Source organism: Salvelinus alpinus, chromosome 9 (assembly GCF_045679555.1).
Source record: "Salvelinus alpinus chromosome 9, SLU_Salpinus.1, whole genome shotgun sequence".
NCBI classification, from domain to species: domain Eukaryota; kingdom Metazoa; phylum Chordata; class Actinopteri; order Salmoniformes; family Salmonidae; genus Salvelinus; species Salvelinus alpinus.
Genome location: NC_092094.1, coordinates 67,557,852 through 67,579,675, shown reverse-complemented (window position 1 = coordinate 67,579,675; position 21,824 = coordinate 67,557,852). Strand labels below are relative to the sequence as shown.

At 43.3% G+C, this 21,824-nt stretch overlaps 1 protein-coding gene across 3 annotated transcripts in view; it reads right to left on the bottom strand.

Annotated features, from left to right (window-relative positions):
• The window catches only part of LOC139530509 (CAP-Gly domain-containing linker protein 4), an 88,662-nt gene that overhangs the window by 43,714 nt on the left and 23,124 nt on the right, over positions 1–21,824 (bottom strand). For all 3 annotated transcript variants that reach the window (XM_071326999.1, XM_071326998.1, XM_071327000.1), the window contains exons 7-9: positions 14,519–14,752; positions 13,520–13,655; positions 13,086–13,217 (exon numbers count right to left, since the gene is read on the bottom strand). In XM_071326999.1, coding sequence (XP_071183100.1) covers positions 13,086–13,217; positions 13,520–13,655; positions 14,519–14,752 — 502 coding nt within the window. The remainder of the gene's footprint in view (positions 1–13,085; positions 13,218–13,519; positions 13,656–14,518; positions 14,753–21,824) is intronic.

Here is a 21,824-nt window from a genome sequence, read left to right as displayed (position 1 = left end):
TTTAGGTCACCTAACAGTACAAACCCTGAAGATAAATGGGGGGCAATTAATTCACATATGGTGTCCAGGGCACAGCAGGCAGTTGAGGGGGGTATATAACAAGCGGCAACAGTGAGAGACTTATTTCTGGAAAGGTGGACTCGAACTGTTTGGGCACAGACCTGGATAGCATGATCGAACTCTGCAGGCTATCTCTGCAGTAGATTGCAACTCCGCCCCCTTTGGCAGTTCTATCTTGGTGGAAAATGTTGTTGAGGATGGAAATTTCAGAATTTTTGGTGGCCTTCCTAAGTCAGGATTCAGACACGGCTAGGACATCAGGGTTGGCGGAGTGTGGTAAAGCAGTGAATAAAGAAGGCTTCTGTTAACATGCATGAAACCAAGGCTTTTACGGTTACAGAAGTCAACAAATGAGAGCGCCTGGGGAATGGGTGTGAACCCTGTTCCTGCAGCTATCCGGTGCTTCATTTGGGAAACCAAGTGAAATCTGTTCGGGAACATCGATAAAAAAAAAAAAAAAAAAACGCAACAAAACATATTTAATTAAACTGTTGACAGACCCTCTCTCTGCGCGCTGGAGAAAGGCATGAAGGAGAGAGTGGAGGGGATGGAAACTCAGTGGTGAGATATTCTGGAGCTATAGGTAATGTGTCAGCCTATTCATTCTGAAACAAAGCCCTATTTAAGTCAGAATTTGTTTAATTTAGGCTAAACCAATTATCTACCAAAGATTTCTTAATTGAGTCTTTAAAAAGAAAAAATGGTGCCATGTGTAATATGCAGTATTATTGTATAATGGCACATTCATTATTTTAATTCCGTTTTTTTCCTGGCTTGGGCTCATATGTAGGCCTTTGCTTATGCTCTAATATGCATATGGGTGTTATGAATTAATCATCACCTTAGAAAGCGCTGTCCATTTCATTGTGTTATTTTTTATGTCATTTATTAGGATCCCCATTAGCCGGAGCCAATGGCTTCAGCTATTCTTACTAGGGTCCGACACAGACATTAGACAAAATACTTTACAATTGACATACATTTAAAAACATTAACATGTAGTGTGTGTGCATCTATCAGTTACACATACATGTCAGTACATACACACAGCAAGTAGGTCACATGGGGGAAGAAGAGTTGCTTTAGTGGTCAGATGAAGCAGATGCTAAGCTACAGGTCAATACAGGACTAAGATCGAGTCGTACTACACCGGCTCTGATGCTCGTCGGATGTGGCAGGGCCTGCAAACCATTAGACTACAAAGGGAAGCACAGCCGAGAGTTGCCCAGTGACACGAGCCTACCAGACGAGCTAAACTACTTCTATGCTCGCTTCGAGGCAAATAACACTGAAAAATGCATGCGAGCACCAGCTGTACCGGAAGACTGTGTGATCACGCTCTCCGCAGCCGATGTGAGTAAGATCTTTAGACAGGTCAACATTCACAAGGCCGCAGGGCCAGACGGATTACCAGGATGTGTACTGCGAGCATGCGCTGACCAACTGGCAAGTGTCTTCACTGACATTTTCAACCTCTTCCTGTCCGAGTCTGTAATACCAACATGTTTTAAGCAGACCACCATAGTGCCTGTGCCCAATTACACTAAGGTAACCTGCCTAAATGACTACCGACCCGTAGCACTCATGTCTGTAGACATGAACTGTTTTGAAAGGCTGGTCATGGCTCGTATCAACACCATCATCCCAGAAACCCTAGACCCACTTCAATTTGCATACCGCCCCAACAGATCCACAGATGATGCCGTCTCTATTGCACTCCACACTGCCCTTTCCCACCTGGACAAAAGGAACACCTATGTGAGAATGCTATTCATTGACTACAGCTCAGCGTTCAACACCATAGTGTCCTCAAAGCTCATCAATAAGCTAAGGACCCTGGGACTAAACACCTCCCTCTGCAACTGGATCCAGGACTTCCTGACGGGCCGCCCCCAGGTGGTAAGGGTAGGCAACAACACATCTGCCACGCTGATTCTCAAAACTGTGGGCTCTCAGGGGTGTGTGCATAGTCCCCCCCTGTACTCCTTGTTCACCCACGACTGTATGGCCAAGCACGACTCCAACACCATCATTAAGTTTGCTAATGACACAAAAGTGGTACGCCTGATCACAGACAACGATGAGACAGCCTACAGTGGCTTGTGAAAGTATTCACCCCCTTGGCATTTGTCCTATTTTGTTGCCTTACAACCTGGAATTAAAATAGATTTTTGGGTGGTTTGTATCATTTGATTTACACAACATGCCTACCACTTTGAAGATGCAAAATATTTTTTATTGTGAAACAAGAAATAAGACAAAAAAACGGAAAACTTGAGCATGCATAACTATTCACCCCCCCGAAGTCAATACATTGAAGAGCCACCTTTTGCAGCAATTATAGCTGCAAGTCTCTTGGGGTATGTCTATATAAGCTTGGCACACCTAGCCACTGGGATTTATGCCCATTCTTCAAGGATAAACTGCTCCAGCTCCTTCAAGTTGGATGGGTTTCGCTGGTGAACAGCAATCTTTAAGTCAAATCACAGATTTTAAATTGGATTGAGGTCTGAGCTTTGACTAGGCCATTCCAATGCATTTAAATGTTTCCCCTTAAAACACTCAAGTGTTGCTTTAGCAGTATGCTTAGGGTCATTTTCCTGCTGTAAGGTGAACCTCCGTCCCAGTCTCAAATCTCTGGAAGACTGAAACAGGTTTCCCTCAAGAATTTCCCTGTATTTAGCACCATCCATCATTCCTTTAATTCTGACCAGTTTCCCAGTCCCTGCCGATGAAAACATCCCCACAGCATGATGCTGCCACCACCATGCTTTACTGTGGGGATGAAGTTTTCGTGGTGATGAGGTGTTGGGTTTACGCCAGACATAGCGTTTTCCTTGATGGCCAAAAAGCGCAATTTTAGTCTAATCTGACCAGAGTACCTTCTTCGATATGTTTAGTCAGTCTCCCACATGCCTAAACGTGTTTTCTTAATTTTTTTCTTTAAGCTCTTTGGAGTGTACGGCTTAAAGTGGTCCTACGGACAGATACTCCAATCTCCGCTGTGGAGCTTTGTAGCTCCTTCAGGGTTATCTTTGTTGCCTCTGATTAATACCCTCCTTGCCTGGTCCATGAGTTTTGGTGGGCGACCCTATCTTGGCAGGTTTGTAGTGGTGCAATATTCTTTAAAAAAATGTATATTGGATTTAATGTTCTCTGTGGGATGTTCAAAGTTTCTGAGATTTTTTTATAACCCAACCCTGATCTGTACTTCTCCACAACTTTGTCCCTGACCTGTTTGGAGAGCTCCTTGGTTTTCATCGTGCCCCTTGCTTGGTGGTACCCCTTGTTTAGTGGTGTTAAAAACTCTGGGACCTTTCGGAACTGGAGTATATATACTCAGATCATGTGACACTTAGATTGCATACAGGTGGACTTTATTTAACTAATTATGTGACTTCTGAAGGTAATTGGTTGCCCAGATCTTATTTAGGGGCTTCATAGCAAAGGGGGTGAATACATATGCACCACTTTTCCGTTTTGTATATATATATTTTTTTAAATAAGTAATTATTTTACATTTTTACATTACATGAAATCCATTTAAATGACAGGTTGTACTGCAACAAAATAGGAAAACCGCCAAAGGGGTGAATACTTTTGCAAGGCACTGTATAGGGAGGAGGTTAGAGACCTGGCAGTGTGGCGCCAGGACAAAAACTTCTCCCTCAATGTGAGTAAGACAAAGGAGCTGATCGTGAACTTATCGAAAAGGAGGGCATCGATTGAGCTGATGTGGAGCTGGTCGAGAGTTTCAAGTTCCTTCGTGTCCACATCACCAACTAACTATCATGGTCCAAACACAAGATAGTTGTGAAGAGGGCACGACAATACATTTTCCCCCTCAGGAGACTGAAAAGATTTGGCATGGGTCTCCAGATCCTCAAAAAGTCATACAGCTGCACCACCGAGAGCATCCTGACCGGTTGCATCACCACCTGGTATGGCAATTGCTTGGCATCTGACCTTAAGGTGCTACAGAAGGTAGTGTCAATTTGGAAGACCCATTTGCGATCAAGCTTTAACTTTATGACTGATGTTGCTTCAATATATCCACAATTTTTGTTCCTCATGATACCATCTATTTTGTGAAGTGTACCAGTCCCTCCTGCAGCAAAGCACCCCCACAACATGATGCTGTCAACCCCGTGCTTCACGGTTAGGATGGTGCTCTTCGGCTTGCAAGCCTCCCCCTTTTTCCTCCAAACATAACAATGGTCATTTTGACCAAACAGTTATATTTCTGTTTCATCAGAACAAAGGACATTTCTACAAAAAGTACAATCTTTGTCCCCATAAGCAGTTGAAAACCGTAGTCTGGCCTTTTTATGGCAGTTTTGGAGCAGTGGCTTCTTCCCTGCTGAGCGGCCTTTCAGGCTATGTCGATATAGGACTCGTTTTCCTGTGGAAATAGATACTTTTGTACCCGTTTCCTCCAGCATCTTCACAAGGTCCTTTGCTGTTGTTCTGGGATTGATTTGCACTTCTCGTACCAAAGTACGTTCATCTCTAGGAGACCGAACTCGTCTCATTCCTGAGCGGTATGACAGCTGCATGGTCCCACTCTGTACTGGTACCCCCCCAATTATTGTTATGTAATTTTCTTGTTACTCTTTGTAGATATATATATTTTTTCACCTTAGTTTATTTAGTAAATATTTTCTTAACTCTTTTCTTGGGGGGGTACCAGTACAGAGTCAATGTGTGGGGGTACAGGTTAGTCTAGGTAATTTCTAAAGTGACTATGCATAGATAATAAAAAGCGAGTAGCAGCAGTGTAAAAAAACAATTTTCCCAATATTTTGGGCCTCTCTCTGACACCGCCTAGTATATACAGTTGAAGTCGGAAGTTTACATACACTTAGGTTTGAGTCGTTCAAACACATTTTTTGAACTGCGTTGTTTGTTAAGGGCTTGTAAGTTAGCATTTCACGGTAAGGTCTACACCTGTTGTATTCGGCGCATGTGACCTTTAAAATGTGATTTTATTAAAAAAATGTAAAGCTCTGGTTAAAGATCAAGCTTTGACCTAATTTCGAGTACTCGGTTTCTCATGTCCATCCCTACCAGGTTCCTGTTAAATACTTGTAGTTTACCTGCAGTTTATCCCCCTTCACTTTGGATGAAAAAGAAAGACTATCATCACATTGAAAGGCTCTGGACTTTCTTGTAATGGGTATCTAGTCAGACATTAGTCAACCACTCAGCTTCACCATTCAACCATTTAGCATCAGACACCTGAAGGCTGAACTATGAGAAGAGGACCATTGTGGTGAAATAATTTCCTTGTATTGGATAACAATGAATGGCCGCTTCCACTGTCCTTGGAGGCGGGTCCGGTTTTGATTGGGCCTCTTGCGTGGGAGTGACCTCTCATTCGCACTTTGTTGGAATCTCTCTGAGGGCCTTGGTGAACAGTGCTGCTTTTCAATATGTCTATTTTTGTACTCCCACGCTCTCTATAGTCCCCTTCACTGCAATGTCACGCTGTCTTTCATTACATTTGCATCACCAACTCTCTCTTTTGCTTATTTGTCTGTGACTTTCGCTCATTCTTTCTCCTCGTCTTGTTGGCAACCTTCCCGCTTTTCCTCCGTTTTTCTTATTTTTGTCTCCATTTCACTATCCTGTCCCCGTCAACTTTTCCTTCTCATTTTTCTTGTTTTGTTTCCTTTTCGCACTCTTGTCCCTGTCAAATTCTCATGTTCTCATTTTCTCTGTCAGATTTTGTCCCTTTATTTATGAATGTGCCTCTTTTTGTCTACGTGTGGAGAAAAGGTTCTCCATCCACCCCACCTGATAAACCAAAAAGCTGCCCAGTTCCTGAACAGGGCACAGATGACACCCCTGAGGCCAAGACAGGTACTATAGTCAAATTGGAATGGCCTGTCTTGCACTGTGTATGGGAAGTATGAATTCATCCCAGAATGGGTTCCAAAGGCTTATCATACACTACCAGTCAAACGTTTGTACACACCCACTCATTCAAGGGTTTTTCTTTATTTAAAAAAAAACGATTTTCTATATTGTAGAATAATAGTCAAAACTATGAAATAACACATATGGAATCATATATTAACCAAAAAAAGTGTTAAACAAATATATTTTATATATTTGCCTTGATGACAGCTTTGCACATTCATTCTTGGCATTCTCTCAGCCAGCTTCACCTGGAATGCTCTTCCAACAGTCTTGAAGGAGTTCCCACATTGGCTGCTTTTCCTTCACTCTGCATTCCAACTAATCCCAAACCATCTCAATTGGGTTGAAGTCGGGTTATTGTGGAGGCCAGGTCATTTGATGCAACACTCCATCACTCTCCTTCTTGGTCAAATTGCCCTTACACAGCCTGGAAGTATGTTGGGTCATTGTCATGTTGAAAAACAAAATGATAGTCCCACTAAATGCAAACCAGATGGGATGGCGTATCGCTGCAGAATGCTGTGGTAGCCATGCTGGTTAAGTGTGCCTTGAATTCTAAATAAATCACAGACAGTGTCACCAGCAAAGCACCATCACACCACCTCCTCCATGCTTCATTGTGGGAACCACATATGCAGAGATAATCCGGTCACCTGCTCTGCGTCTCAAGCATATCTCTTCTTCTTATTGGTGTCCTTTAGTAGTGGTTTCTTTGCAGAAATTCGACCATGAAGGCCTGTCTCATTTGAACCGTTGATGTTGAGATATGTGTGTTACTTGAACTCTGAAGCATTTATTTGGGCTGCAATGTCTGAGGCTGGTAACTCTAATGAACGTATCCTCTGCAGCAGAGGTAACTCTGGATCTTCCCAGAGTGTTACTGCACTTCAAGAAACGTTCAAAGTTCATACATTTTCCGCATTGACTGACCTTCATGTCTTAAAGTAATGTTGGACTGTCATTTCTTTTTGCTTATTTGAGAAGTTCTTGCCATAATATGGACTTGCTCTTTTACCAAATAGCGCTATCTTCTGTATACCACCCCTACCTTGTCACACCACAACGATTGGCTCAAACGCATTAAGGAAAGAAATTCCACAAATTAACTTTGGTTAATTAGGTACACAATAATAGATTTTGGTATACAGAATGTGCTCTTTGGTAAAAGAGTATTTGGTTATCAAAAAGGAGGACCAAGGCATTATTCATATAATTAATTTAAATATCTTTATTTGTATAGCATGTTCAATGGAAACAAAGTTTAAAAAATCCGACGCGTTTCGACTGCATGGCCTTTGTCAGGGAGTACAACGAAATTATAATACAATGTCCTCTTTTGAATAGCTTTTTCCAATCAGCACTAATTTGAAGAGGGAGTGGTTACAAAATAGATTGGACAACTCCTAGTAAGCAATACTATACACATTAAAAAGTGAAATACTGTAGATATGTTATAAAAAAATTCAACTCCAAGTTAGAAGCATTAAAACGCCTAGAAAGGTAGTGTAATCTTAAATATGACTGGGAAAAGTGCCAAGAATAGGAGAGCCATCTATTCCATAGTACACTAGAACACAGCAAACATGAACAACAACAGCCTAAACATAGCTGAGGGCAATAGAGCAGAATGTACACTAGATGACAACAAATGGACCTATCACGACCCTACAGGAAAGGTGAGAAATCCATATCTTCATTTAAACCATGGTACTTAGTGGTCCTGTAGTTTGTAAATCCCAAAATGTTCCCTTTGATTTAGCTGTTTAAGACGGTCCCCTTTTCTAATTGAGGCCGGAACATGATCAATACCCATAGCTTGTAGGGAGGCAGGGTTGTCATTGTGTAAGGACTTGTAGCGCCTTGCCATGGGGTAGTCTTCATTGGCTACCTCTATGGCGTACTTGAGTTCCACCTTCTGTCTACCAAAATCTACTATTGTGTACCTTAGCAGTGTGGTGGTTAATTTCTTTACTATCAAATAAAGAGAGACAAACTTTACACACAAGTTATACTTAAACTACATCTTTAATAATAAGAGCTTTGCAATAGCAATGACTTTCAACGATTCACCATTTCTAATGATCCGTTGAGAGTGACAACACAATGGCTACTGAGATTTTCTCTAGCAAAGATCCACCCCCTAGTCGACATAACAAACCACAGATATTAGGAACAGTTCACAAAGTGAGACTTTATAAATGAGAAAGGAGTATCCCGTAGCCAGATAACATTCCCTATAAATTATCGTTCAGTTTGGTCCCTAAGACGAGGTTGCTATCTTGTTCCTGTTACTCCTAGCACAAAAACACCAACTCATCCAAAGGCCTAAATCAATTGTCAACTCTAGATACTCCCATCTCAAGTAAAACCCCTTCTTGACCCCACTCCTGGACAAGCTCACTGAGGGGAGTGAGCCTCTAGGTCATACACTATCCCAGGATAAGTGCAACATCAGAGAGGACATGCAACGGTTCCAGACACTGCCATACACCTCCCCCCAATGCCAAAGGAGGGAGTGACTTGCGCACAGACATTGTGGAGACAAGTAATTGGTTCCCCACGCCATCCCTTCACATGGTTTAAGAATAGGTAAAGACACATTCACATATGAAGACAATGTTCCATCCTGTCCTCTTCCCTTTCTGATAGTCTGTATAGCACCAGAGACATGTAAAAGACAAGTCTGACCTCTCCCCTCTCTGGGCCCCAGGTGACTGAGCCCCAGCTGAGGGAAGAAGTGCAAATGCCAACACCAGAGTCCGAAGGGATACATTCTAATAACAAGTATATCACATAAGCATATTATGCAGATAAGACATCTAAATTATCTATGTTACCCAACTAATTCAGATTCATCCACCACAGCAGTGCTTCCCTTCCTCCTCTTTTTTTCTACAAGTTAATCATAGCACTTGGGTCGTGTGTAGAGGAAGCAGCTCCACAGTCATTTTTTCTGTGTTTTGGGAACATTTTACAACTCATACTATGGATTTTACCCAAGAGGCTACAAGATTTTCCTATTCCCATGAAGAGGGTCAAAGGGTTATTACCACTACCTCATTGCTAGATGAGATGACAGCCACAGAGAATACTGGAATGAACTTAAACAAGGCTTACGGAGACTTGCAACAGCTAATGGAGAAAGACACCAAACTTGACCTCAATTCTATTACCTTGTCTGACTATTGGAGGAAAGGCCTAATCCCCAGAGGACTCCGTATTATGAAGTTTCCAGCTAATGGAGCACAAGGTAAAACTGAATTTAGAGATAAATGGGAGGCTATTCTCAACAGGTGTTCTTTTGACCTAATGCTACTTCTAATAGAAGCATTTAAAAAGGACAGACAAGTAGTCCAAACAGAAATTGAACTAGTAAAAACGGAAAATCACAGAACAGTGACAATTCTAACAAAGCACAATGTGATAAGATCTTGAAAGAGAAAGTAGACACATTCACTCTGACATTTGAAGCAGGACAAGCTAAGAAAATTTAGAAGAGATGAAGTAGACTATAGCGATGGCAAGGTCTTTGCCTGGAGAAAACCAACGCGCAAGAATCACATCCGCAGAGGAAGCCTAAATCTGTTTCTTTCAATTTTACAAGCAGTGACGATGAGCATCACCCCAGACACTCAGAGGCCAGCTCCTCCCAAGATGTTTTAGACCATGAAGAGGAGCCACGCAGGTTCCTCAACAAGAGAGGGAGAGGAAGCGGAAGCACACAACATGGAGGGGGGAGGAAGAAATCAAGACAATCCAACCACACGGAGCAGGACCAGAACAAGGCTGTGATCAACATTTCTGGAGAACCCCTTTCTGATGATTGTGTTAACGGGCTTGTCTAAAGGACTGTCCTTTGCACCCACATACTCAATTCATTCAATTCAAAGATGTACCTATTTCATTTCTACAGGAATCTACATCTGAAGGCCTGGTACAAGCAAAACATCTCTCCAACTACAGACGCCAGTGTCTCAGGTCAGGCAGTTTCTGTGCCCTCAAAAACACCTTTTAAGCCCAAGTCCACCTTTTGTCCCATTGTCCAGAATGCCACACTAAATACACTTGCCAAGAAAGTGCATTTTGATGTGGAGAATCTGTTTAAGGCTAAAATTGACTCTAACCAAACACGACGTAATCGTTCTAAGACAGAGAGGGATGCAGTTCAATCTGTGGTTAAAAAAGCTGACAAAGATTGCGTTACAGTAGTGTGGAGTAAAGACAAATATGTGACAGAAGCCTACCGTCAATTAGACAATGATGAATTCTACCAATCTTTTACCTTCAACCCTACAGAGGACCTAAAAACTGAATTGAAAGGGATCCTCACAGAAGCTAAGGAGTATGGCTACATTTCAGACAAGGAGTTCAAATTTATTTTCAATGGCAGTCCGCGTATGGCTTCTTTTTATCTTCTTCCAAAAGTCCACAAGAATCTTGATAAAAAAACAGGTAGACCAGTCATTAGTGGTAATGAAAGTCTGACAGAACCCATCTCTAAGTACATTGATTAGTTTAAGCCTTTTCTGCCATCACTCCCAGCCTATCTTCAAGATACCACAGATGTGTTGAATACAATTAAGGAATTGAAAAATATAGGTACAGCTTCCTTTTTAGTCAAAATGGATGTGGAGTCTCTATACCATTGAACATGAACAAGGATTGGCAGGCATGCACCATTTCTTGAGTACCCGGCCTGAGACTGAGATGCCTCCTACATAATTCATTGTCTCACTGACTGAATGGACTTAATAATAACATCCTTGTCTTTCAGGACCGTATTTTTAAACAAGTCAAAGGATGTGCCATGGGAGCATGCTACAGCCCTTCCTATGCTGGTTTGTACTTGGGTAAATGGGAAAATAACTTCATTTTGGATCCTTCTAATAACCAGTTCTTTTACCGGATTATATGTTTGGGACGCTATATTGATCATGTTTGCCTGTTCTGGTCCGGCTCAGAATATTAACTTATTTCCTTCCACCAATAACTTATCAAACTAACTATGGAGTACAGCAAGGATAACATACATTTTTGGGACTTTGACAAACATATCAAAGGTTGTTTGCACACATCAATCTTTAGGAAGCCTACAGATGGGAATACCATTCGGAGGGTAGACAGCGTTCACCCCAAAAGGCTAAAAGAGAACATTCCATATGGCCAATTCCAAAGAGTCCGCAGAATTTGCGATCTGGAAACAGACTACAGTGTCAAATCTGCTGAATTGGAGAATCACTTCTTGAATCGTGTCCTGAAATATACAGGTATATGGGCCGGATGACTTGACAGAGAGAACTTGTTGCGTAGGGGAGTGCCTCGTGATACATCAGAGAGAGTGTACTTTGATACAAAATACAGCACTGAAGCAGAGATCATTAAAAATAATTGGGGAATCTTTCAAAGCGATACACTACTACACCAAGTCTTCCCAGAGCCACCAGTAATAAGCTTTAAGAGATGTCCTACCCTAAATGACAAATTAGTCCACAGTTATCTTCCTGGTGACTCTCAAAAAACTTCGCTAGACCACAAACCCAGGGGCTCTTTTAAATGCAACCAGTGCAACCATTGCAGAAATTTTTCACAGAAAAAGTATTTTGTTGACACAGCTTCTAAAATATCAAGTCAAGCATTTCATTAACTGCAAAACCACTCATGTCATCTACAGATTGGAATGTCCACAGTGCAAGGTGTTCTACATTGGACGGACAAAGAGATGCCTTAAGACCGCTTAGCGGAACACAAGTACGCCATACGGGTAGGCAATAAAGACTACCCCATGGCAAGGCACTACAATTCCTTACACCATGGCAACCCTGCCTCCTTACAAGCTATGGGTATTGATCATGTTCGGCCTCAATTAGAAAAGAGGACCGTCTTAAACAGCTAAATCAATGGGAACGTTTTTGGATTTACAAACTACAGGCCACTAAGTACTGTGGTTTAAATTAAGATATGTATTTCTCACTTTTCCTGCGGAGTCGTGCTAGATTCATTTCCTGTCATCTAGTAGACATTTTGCTCTCTTGCCCTCAGCTATGTTTAGACTGTTATTGTCCATGTTTGCTGTGTTCTAGTGTACTATGGAATAGATGGCTCTCCTATTCTTGGCACTTTGCCCAGTCATATGTAAGGTTAGAACTACCTTTCTAGGTGTTTTGATGCTTCTAGCTTGGAGTTGAATTTTTTTGATAACATATCTACAGTATTTCACTTTTTAATGAAGCCTCATCACCATGGGCAGCTCTCCGTAAGCATGCGTCTACATTAAGCAGCGAAAGAGGTCTAAAAGGCAGGCCACCACGACAAGACAATCCATTCAAGGCTTGGGAGAGAACTTGACTTGTGCCCCAGAGAGCTCCGACAGACACATACACCTACTCATTCCCAGGTGAGGTGGGGGAAAGATCGAGTCACAAACATCAGAGATGGCGTTGCGCCTTTCCGTCGGGCATCCGCGGAAATCTGGTTAGCGGAAAAGGTCCTCGCTTTTCATGGGGTTCGTGACTTCGTCATTGGCCCCTCTTCTAGCCACCCCCGAGCAGCAGGGAGCTGGAGAAGCTATGGTTTTCATGACCATTACGGTCTGAATCATGGCTTTGTATCATAGAGTACACCCCCCGCCCAGAGTGGATTAATTTCAGAGTTATGTCTCAGCCAGTGGAAGCATATTGAGGTGGGAGGGGGCTGAGACATTGCATCCAAAACTAATGTAATTAAGGAGGGAGAGGTGGCGAGGTGTGTGTTTCTGTGATGTGTGGCCTCTAATAATGCATTAATGTGTATGGGTCTCCAGAAAACACGTCCTGGAGGGGGTGTAATGAGATAAACGGTGAAGTGGAAAATGGCTCTCCTCCCTTTATGCCATTCTCCATCTTATCCCACCTTCCCGACTCCGCTCCCTAACTCAACCCTTCAGGCTCAGGAGTTTCTCTATGCTTTCATAACGATGTGAGCTTTCCTTCACAGGTAGGTCCATTTGTCTTTGTGGCCCTAGGGACTATAGGCCTAACTATCCTTTACCCTGTAGCCTATCCATCCATCCATCCATCCACTGACGTGGCACAAATATTCGAAGTCCCTGTCAGAGAAACTGTTACCTGTGTTGATCTTGGAGGTGACGCGCGACAGGTTGATGCGCTGAGAGGGTCTTTTGGGGGTGGCACTTCTCTGGGGGCTGGCTTTGCATCGCTCTGAGGGTTTGCTGATCTTGGACAGGGGTGCAAAGATCCCTGTCAGGGGGAGATGGAGAATGTGAGAAGAGATAGAGAAAAAGAGATTGCTAAAAGTAAATGGAGCAAGAGGTCAAAATGGGCCAAACACCAGATTGGGGCAGCCATTTGAGATGTCGAATTCACTCACAACTCACGTGAGAATAGCTGTTGCCATAGTGAGACGCCATTGAGCAACCGACTTGTTCGATAGGTCCTAATAGCTTCGGATGGAGGATATCGATTGAGTCTATGATGATCCGCAGCGACTGGATTGATTAATGCTTAGGGAGTACTGTCAGTCGGGGTTGTAGCGGACATACCGTGTTTGAGGCGGCAGGAAAAGTACTGGACTCCAGCGACGGATCCGTCGTTCTTCCCCTCCGCTTGGTCGAGTTCCACGCCGGCCCAAAGACCGCCGGCGAACTCGGTGCTGCCGCAGAACTGTAGAGTGCCCACCTAAATACACACACACACACACACACACACACATTAAAACAGCTATAGAGCCAACAAGCAGGGCCCTACTCCTAGAGATAAACAGTCAGTAAAAAAATAGGGTGAGGGGGGGACTCTCTCAATATGGTTGTTTCATCCTCTATCTGCCCATCCTTGGGAGAGCACGGCTGCGCATTTAGGTAAGGGCGGGCCCCCTCTATCAAGAACCGCGGGAACTCAAGCGTGTTTTGATGCGTCCAAATCTATAAACACGTAGAGGAGAAGGGACAAAAATGAATTAAAAGAAAATAGAGATCAAAGCACCTGGCTCGCCAGAGCGGCAGGGAGAAAATAGGGTTTTGATTAGCCAATCTGGGGGAACGCAACGCCCGGCGTTTTCGCTCTCAGTGTGGCGCGGGAATTCATTAATAGCTTATTCTTTGAGGGGGCCCTGTCTGTCTGTGTGCGTGCACGCACTCAGAAGCTGTGTTAGGAGTGTGTGAGTGTAGGAGTGAGGGTGTCTTCAGGCAGGAACACGACACAGATTACAAGTCCTTAAATTCACCGGTACACCTTTTTCTATTATTTTTCATCCCTTTCTTTCCCTTCACTTGTCTTAAGAAGAAGAAAAACATACTTGACCGCCAAAGACGGTGTTGTCACAGACATTTTCCTGGGGCGAGAGAGTCATGATCTTTCACAGAGTGCTATATTGTTAAAAGTTGCAATCAGTAGAAGGGAATTGGCTTGGCAGATGAGCTGTTAATCATTCACTCAAATAAGCAGACGGCTCCTTTTTTTCCTACCACAGTTATGGACAATCGGCCAATGACAGTCTGTGGATTTGAGACCCTTCATTGACGGCTATGGAACTGGCCGCTTACCTTCTGACCGGCGATGACCACGCGGTCGCCTAGCTGGATGCCCATGGTGATGAGCTGGAGCCGAGCCTTGTCTGATGGTGCTCGGGCAGGGAGGGTCAGGGGGGCGCAGGGCCGGGGAAGGGCCTCCCTCAGCAGGCTGCGCAGCTCCTTGGCCAGGGCGGCGGCGTCCGCCATCTCCAAGAGCATGTCCAAGGGCTCGGACACCACGTCGGCCGGGCACTGGCCCCTTTCGTTCTGGGGGAAGAGAGATGGGGCAAGGAGAGGAAAATAAACAAAGGTACAGAGAGAAGGAGAAAGACAGGGAGAGAATAAAAAAAGAATAGCAGAGAAAGTCAACACTGGAAGTAGACTGATTTATCCCCAGCTGATTTATAAAATAGCAGCTGTCCGTAGTAATAGAGCAAAAATGAGCCTCCCAAAAAGTTAACAATGTCACTTCATGAGACTGGTGGTTCTACTTAGGTCTGGAAAGCTCAAGTTTGGACTTGATTACCACCATTACCCGCAGAAACACACCCTATCAGTGTTTCATGTGCAGTCCATTGGCGCGGGCACACACCCTGGGGGTTCAGTGAAACGGCTAAGCCTCAGAGATCCTCATAACTGTCAGAGAGACAGTCAGAGCACTGAGGTGTCAGAGGAGAGACGGCTTCAGAGGTGTAATGGGCGTTTGAATTGGTGCTGCTGAAGTAATTGGGAACTCGCTCACCCACCCCTCTGGAGGGGCGTGTGATTCTTTATGAATTGTCAAAAGGAGCTCTCTGCAAGAGCCTGCCTTTCGCACTGTGCTAATGGGCACGCTGCTGATTGACTTGTGTGTGTATGTGTAATGTCTGTCGACATGACTGTTATGTAAGTAATGTATCACGTTGTTGTACAAAAGCATATCCTTAGTGCATTAAGGTCTTTGGAGATAGAAGAGTGTGTGTGCGCCTGTGTGTGCCTTCAGAAAGTATTCACACCCCTTGACTTTTTTAACATTTCGCTGCCAAAGGTGATTCTAACATGTATTGACTCAGGGGGATGAATACTTAGTTATATTTTTTACAAATGTTTCCTCCACTTTGACTGAGTATTTTGTGTAGATCGTTGACAAATAAGGCTAATTAAATTCATTTTAATCCCACTTTGAAACACAACAAAATGTGGAAAAAGTCAATGGGTGTGAAAACTTTCTGAAGAAACTGTATGTGTGAGCTGGAATTTATTTATAGTCAGGCCATGGGTGTTAATGCAATGCTAGTTATGTGTTAAAAACAGCCCTACCGGTGACCAGGAATGAATTTAATTGGCAGCGGGTGTGTGGCAGGTAGTCTTTTTCTTCCCATCTTTAATTCAGTTCCATACTTTCATTCCTAGGAAAACCTTGACCTTGACAGTGCAGCACTTCTGTAATTGTCTCTTTTACGTTTCCAGCTGGGCACCTAGTTACCTACAGTAGCTGCTTTTAACCGCAGACAGGTGTTAAGGAGAATCAACGGACCAATTAGCGTGTTAAGATATTTTCCAATGCATTCATTTAGTGCTCAGAGGAGACGCGGGGAAGATAAAGCTCACGTATAATCACAACCAAATACGGAACATTGCAAAGTTAGCCTTCATTAAAGTTATGTTCATACCACCTGGAGGGTGGCTGCCGAACATGTCATGTCTGGTTAGAAGACTAACAACAAAAACAAATAGTGTGTTTATTTCTTGGCATCTGCTTCGGACAGCAACAGTTGCCATGGGCGGCGGTCGGGGCGAAACGGTCAGGTTCCCGCTTCTCTAATTGGGAGAAGGGATTCTTTGCGACATGGGCAGTAGTTTGCCGAGGGGTTGTAAGGGTAGGTGGCTTGCGGTGGAAGATAGCAGATGGTAGCAAGTTGGGCAGGCAAATCAAACCACGTCTTGAACCTTTATTAAAAATGTGAAAGAGGAGCTAGTAGGCAGCCAATAACAAAGCCAGGACATACATTTGGACAGGCTTTTTCTCGTAACGGTGAGTAGCTCGGCAAAGAAGCAAGATAACAATTTCGGCCAATGACTGAAATGGTTCCTGTGCTAGTGCTAACAACTGACCTGGACCAGTTTCAGTCTAAAGCTGGCTAGCTAAATCTAGTCTGCACTAAATAGCTCATCAGAGAGATGGACACGTACACAGTAGCAACCATGTTGCTTTCCATCGTTAGATACAGTTGAAGTCGGAAGTTTACATACACTTAGGTTGGAGTCATTAAAACTCGTTTTTCAACCACTCCACAAATTTCATGTTAACAAACTATAGATTTGGTAAGTCGGTTAGGACATCTACTTTGTGCATGACACAAGCAATCTATCCAACAATTGTTTACAGACAAGATTATTTCACTGCATCACAATTCCAGTGGGTCAGAAGTTTACATACACTAAGTTGACTGTGGCTTTAAACAGCTTGGAAAATTCCAGAAAATTATGTCATGGCTTTAGAAGCTTCTGATAAATTATGTCAATTAGCCTGAGTCAATTGGAGGTGTATTTCAAGGCCTACCTTCAAACTTAGTGCCTCTTTGTTTGACATCATGGGAATATCAAAAGGTACACCTCCAATTGACTCAAATTATGTCAATTAGCCTATCAGAAGCTTCTAAAGCCATGACATCATTTTCTGGAATTTTCCAAGCTGTTTAAAGGCACAGTCAACTTAGTGTATGTAAGCTTCTGACCCACTGGAATTGTGATGAAAGAAATAAAAGCTGAAATAAATCTCTACTACTATTCTGACATTTTACATTCTTAAAATAAAGTGGTGATCCTAACTGACCTAAGACATGGACTTTTACTAGGATTAAATGTCAGGAATTGTGAAAAACTGAGTTTAAATGTATTTGGCTAAGGTGTATGTAAACTTCCGACATCAACTGTAGATGTTAATGCACTACTAGCATTAGCAGACACATTTTCAATTGCCACTCATGTAAAGGAAAACCTGGAGTTTGCCTGTGATTATAGGGAGATGCAGGCCTTTCAAAGTTAGCATCTCTACTTCAATAGAAACTTTCTGACCGTCTGACTTTTCTAATTCTTGAGAGTAAAGCACTTGGAAACAATTAGCGTATTCTGAAAAGCTTGGCATGTATACAGAGCATTCGGAAATTATTCAGACCCCTTGCATTTTTCTACATTTTGTTACATTACAGCCTTATTCTAAAATTGATTAAATCGTTTTTTCCCCCTCTACACACAATACCCCATAATGACAAAGCAAAAACATGTTTTAAAATTTTTATAAAAAGTCCCTCTTGCAATGACGAAGCGCTACAGAGGTCAACAAACGTGTTCACGCACGCACTCACTCACACACTAGAAGTAATCAGTTTGAGCTAGCAAATCGGTCACTCGCTTTGTGAAACCTGCACCGCATCAGATCTCGACTGGCTGGTGATCTGTGCCAATGACCGCGCTATAACAAACCCCCTGAAAAACAACCAACCTAGAAATTAGAACCTGGTGTAATTAGCCAAAAGTCAATACACCAAAAAACAGAGCAGAGCAGATAGCAGTGCTACCACTTCTCTCGGACTCCGGACTACACATTATCCCCAGAGGCAGGAGTTCAAACCACATCCTGTCCTATGTCTTTACCTGCTCCTTCACCTTAACCCTTTCCTTGTTGTCGGAATAAAAGTACAATGCATTCTCCTTCAAAAAATGTAAGAGAAAAAGGAGCAGACAAAATGTTCTACTTATATCAACAGTACGTTTCTTGACAGCTCAGTGAATTTAAGGATGACAGCTCAGACTTAGTAACAACTAGGTCAATTAGGAATAAAGAAAGACAGCAATGTATTTTTGCCCTGCTTCCCTTTCATGCTTACGTGTTAAGCCGGCGATTAATGTTTATGCCCTCTAGCACTGTCATAGTCTCGGATCTTTGTACTCCTTGGAGACCAAGTCTTGTTTTCGAGAGAGGTTGAAAAGTATAACCAGTACACTGTGCCAAATCACACATCAGTTTTCTCCTCGAAACTCTCGTTGTGTAAGGAGCAGAATCCATTCACAGATACGCTAGCACTCTGCTGCCCTCGTGTGGTGAAATAAAACATATCCAATGATGCAGAATGGGCAGAATGATAGAGGCAAATCCATTCGAATGCAAATACGGACAACACTGGATGAGGGCGCATTGTCAATTTCACCTGGTGCGAGTCTCTATTCAAAGTAAATGTCAGAGTTAAATCAGGGAGCCGCTGAAGCAAAGCACTCAGCATACACTTTGCAGAGCTACAGAGACAAAAAGCCTCAGAGTGAGCCTATATGGGCAATTCAAAGCACATCGAAGACATTGGCATTCCAAACGAGTGCCTGTTTAGTGTACTGCGTCAACTGAGGCCAGTTGACTGAGGTCAACGCACAAAAACGTTGAATATCTGAAATTGAAATTCAAGGTAAGCCTAACTGTGCGGGTGAACGATGCGGCTTCTTTCATTTTTACTCGCAAGCGCGGTGGCTTGTGATGGTCTCCATCAAATCAATACACTGTAATGTCATCTCATGACTATTTTTGACTTACAGAGGTGTATAAAAAAGAAAAACATATTATAGAGCACGAACGGGGTTACTCAAATAGGCCAAGTAAATCAAAAACCAATACACACTGGGTAACATCAGCCTGTTCAAATAGCTTGCCTCTCATGGGCACAGTTACAGCTACGCTCCGTTGAGAAATGGTCATCCGAATCGGGGAGTGCTTTACTAGCGCTGACTGGAATGTATTCCAGGAATCTGCCGATAGCGTCGACGAGCTAGCCACCTGCGTCACCGGCTTCATTGGGAAATGCATCGCCGACGTTGTTCCCCCAATCAAAATCCCCAGATTAACACAGAGGTTGGCGCTAAGGTAAAGGTTAGGGCTACCGCACACAGGGCTAGCGCAGCAAACAGAGGCTACGGCTGAGGACACAAACGAGTACGAGAAGTCCCGCTACGTCCTCTGCAGAGCCATCAAACAAGCAAAAGGACAATCTACGAACAAGGTTGAATCCTATTACACAGGCTTTGACGCCTGACGCATGTGGCAGGGGCTACAGTGCATTACAGATTACAAAGGAAGACCCAGCCGTAATCTGTCCAATGATGCCTTTCTACCAGATGAATTCAATGCATTTTATGCATGCTTTAAAGAAATGCAAAACTCTTGAGCCGTTCACAAGGGCAACGGCTGACCCAGGGGACTGGGTGATCTTGCTCTGCGAGGTCGACGTGAGTAAGGTTTTTAATGAGGTTAACACGCGTAAGGTAGCAGGGCCGGAAAGTATAGCAGGGCTCATTCTCAGAGCATGTGCAGAACAGCTGGCAGGCATATTCACGATCATCTTCATCGACGGATCTGCAATGGAGCGGGTCGAGAGCTTCAAGTTCCTGTGTACAAATCACTAAGGACTTAAAATGGTCCACACACACGCAATCAGTCGTAAAGAAGACGCGACAGTGCCTCTTCCCCCTCAAGAGATTGAAAAGATTTGCCATGGGCCCTCAAATCCTTAAAGTTCTACAGCTGCACCATTGAGAGCATCTTGACTGGCTGCATCACTGCTTAGTATGGCAAATGTACCGTCCAGTACATTACACCAACAGGATCCTGAACAGCATCTACCCTCAAGCCATAAGACTGCTAAATATCTACCAAAATGGCTACATGGACTATCTGCATTGACCCTTTTAGTGTGTTTATATTTTTGCACTGTCTCTATGAACACTCACTCTATGCACACTCTACACACTCACTCCCAAACACTGACACTCCAACACACACAAACACTTAATTTGCTCACACACAAATTCATACCGACTCTACACACATCAACACACACACACGCTTCTGCTACTCTGTCATACATCCTGATGCCGAGTCACCTTACCCCTATACAGTTCTACCTCTATCACTCCAGTATCCCTGCACAATATTAATATGGTATTGGCACTGACCATGGAACTGACAATGTATATAGCTTACTTTCTTGTGTTCTTCTTATTTCTATTTCTCGTTTGCTTTTGTTCTGCTCGACTTGATCTATTTTTAAAGTACAACTGATATTGATTACTGCATTGTTGAGAAAGAACAGCAAGAAAGGTATTACACTGCACTTGTGCACATGAAAAAAAACTTAACTACAGAGGAAGGATAAGCTCCACGCTCCCTCCCCCCCAAAAAATTGGCAGAACTACAACGTACAGTTAACAATCGTCGTCATCCTCATCATCCTCCTCGGGTATGTTATTGGAAGCATACACACGGAGCTACACTTCTTGATATACTCCATCTTTCTAATTGACAGATTGTAAATCGGGCTTGGAGAGATGGTTACGAACTTCAAAATGACCAAACATGTGCCTTTCACGACATGACTGAACTCCCATCACCTCTCTCGCAGATCTCGCTGATTAACGATGTGCAGTGGTGAGTCACAGGCCTTACTGAATCAAACAGAGGGGATGGCAGTATGGAGGACTGACACAGGAGCTTTTCTTCAGATAAGATTTATCGGGACAGGACAGAGTGGGCGGGGGTGAGAACGCATATCCTCCGCCTACATCTCTGCAATCAAAGTGTTTTCTACTGCATTTTTTAAATTCAAGTTGTTGAAAGATGAACTGAAATATCTGGTGGTGATCCACAGAATTGCAGGACTGATTATGGCAAGTCTGTTTTGTTTTGGCATGGCAAGCTAATATAGCTAGCTAATATGATTTGAATGATGCAACACCAGATTAACAGCATCAGTTTTTTGGCCACCTGCCCCGGTTCCTAGAGGGAAGTGGACTGCGGTACGAGGGGATGCAGAGGCTCGCCTCATAGGGTGCTTCTCCAGATTACTGCTGAGGTGTGATGGTCTTACGTATGCTTTTCGGTCGCCGAAGCATCACCCAGGTGGGCGCTACATTTCAGTAGTGGATCCAGACTACCTACAGAAGAGGGACTGCGATCATCGAAGACGACAAGGTACCCCGATGAAGAACTCTGTGGCCTGTTTGTCAAGTGTTTCTACCTCCCAGCCTGGCTGTTCCATATATGCTGCCTCCGCTCAAGATACTACCTTTTCGAAACTGCCTACAATCTAAAGCTGTGGAAGGCCATCACCGAAGAACTGCCAGATCAAAATGACTGAGATTCTACTTGTAATGAAAAGTGCTATATAAAACAAATCTATTATTATTTATACTATACAAGTAGTGTCATCAGGGTATGGGCTGGGCATCTGAAAGAGTGCAATCAATCAACCAATCGTTCGTTTTCATTTGACCTTGACAAAATGTTTCCGCAAACATATTGCCTTGAACATTCCCT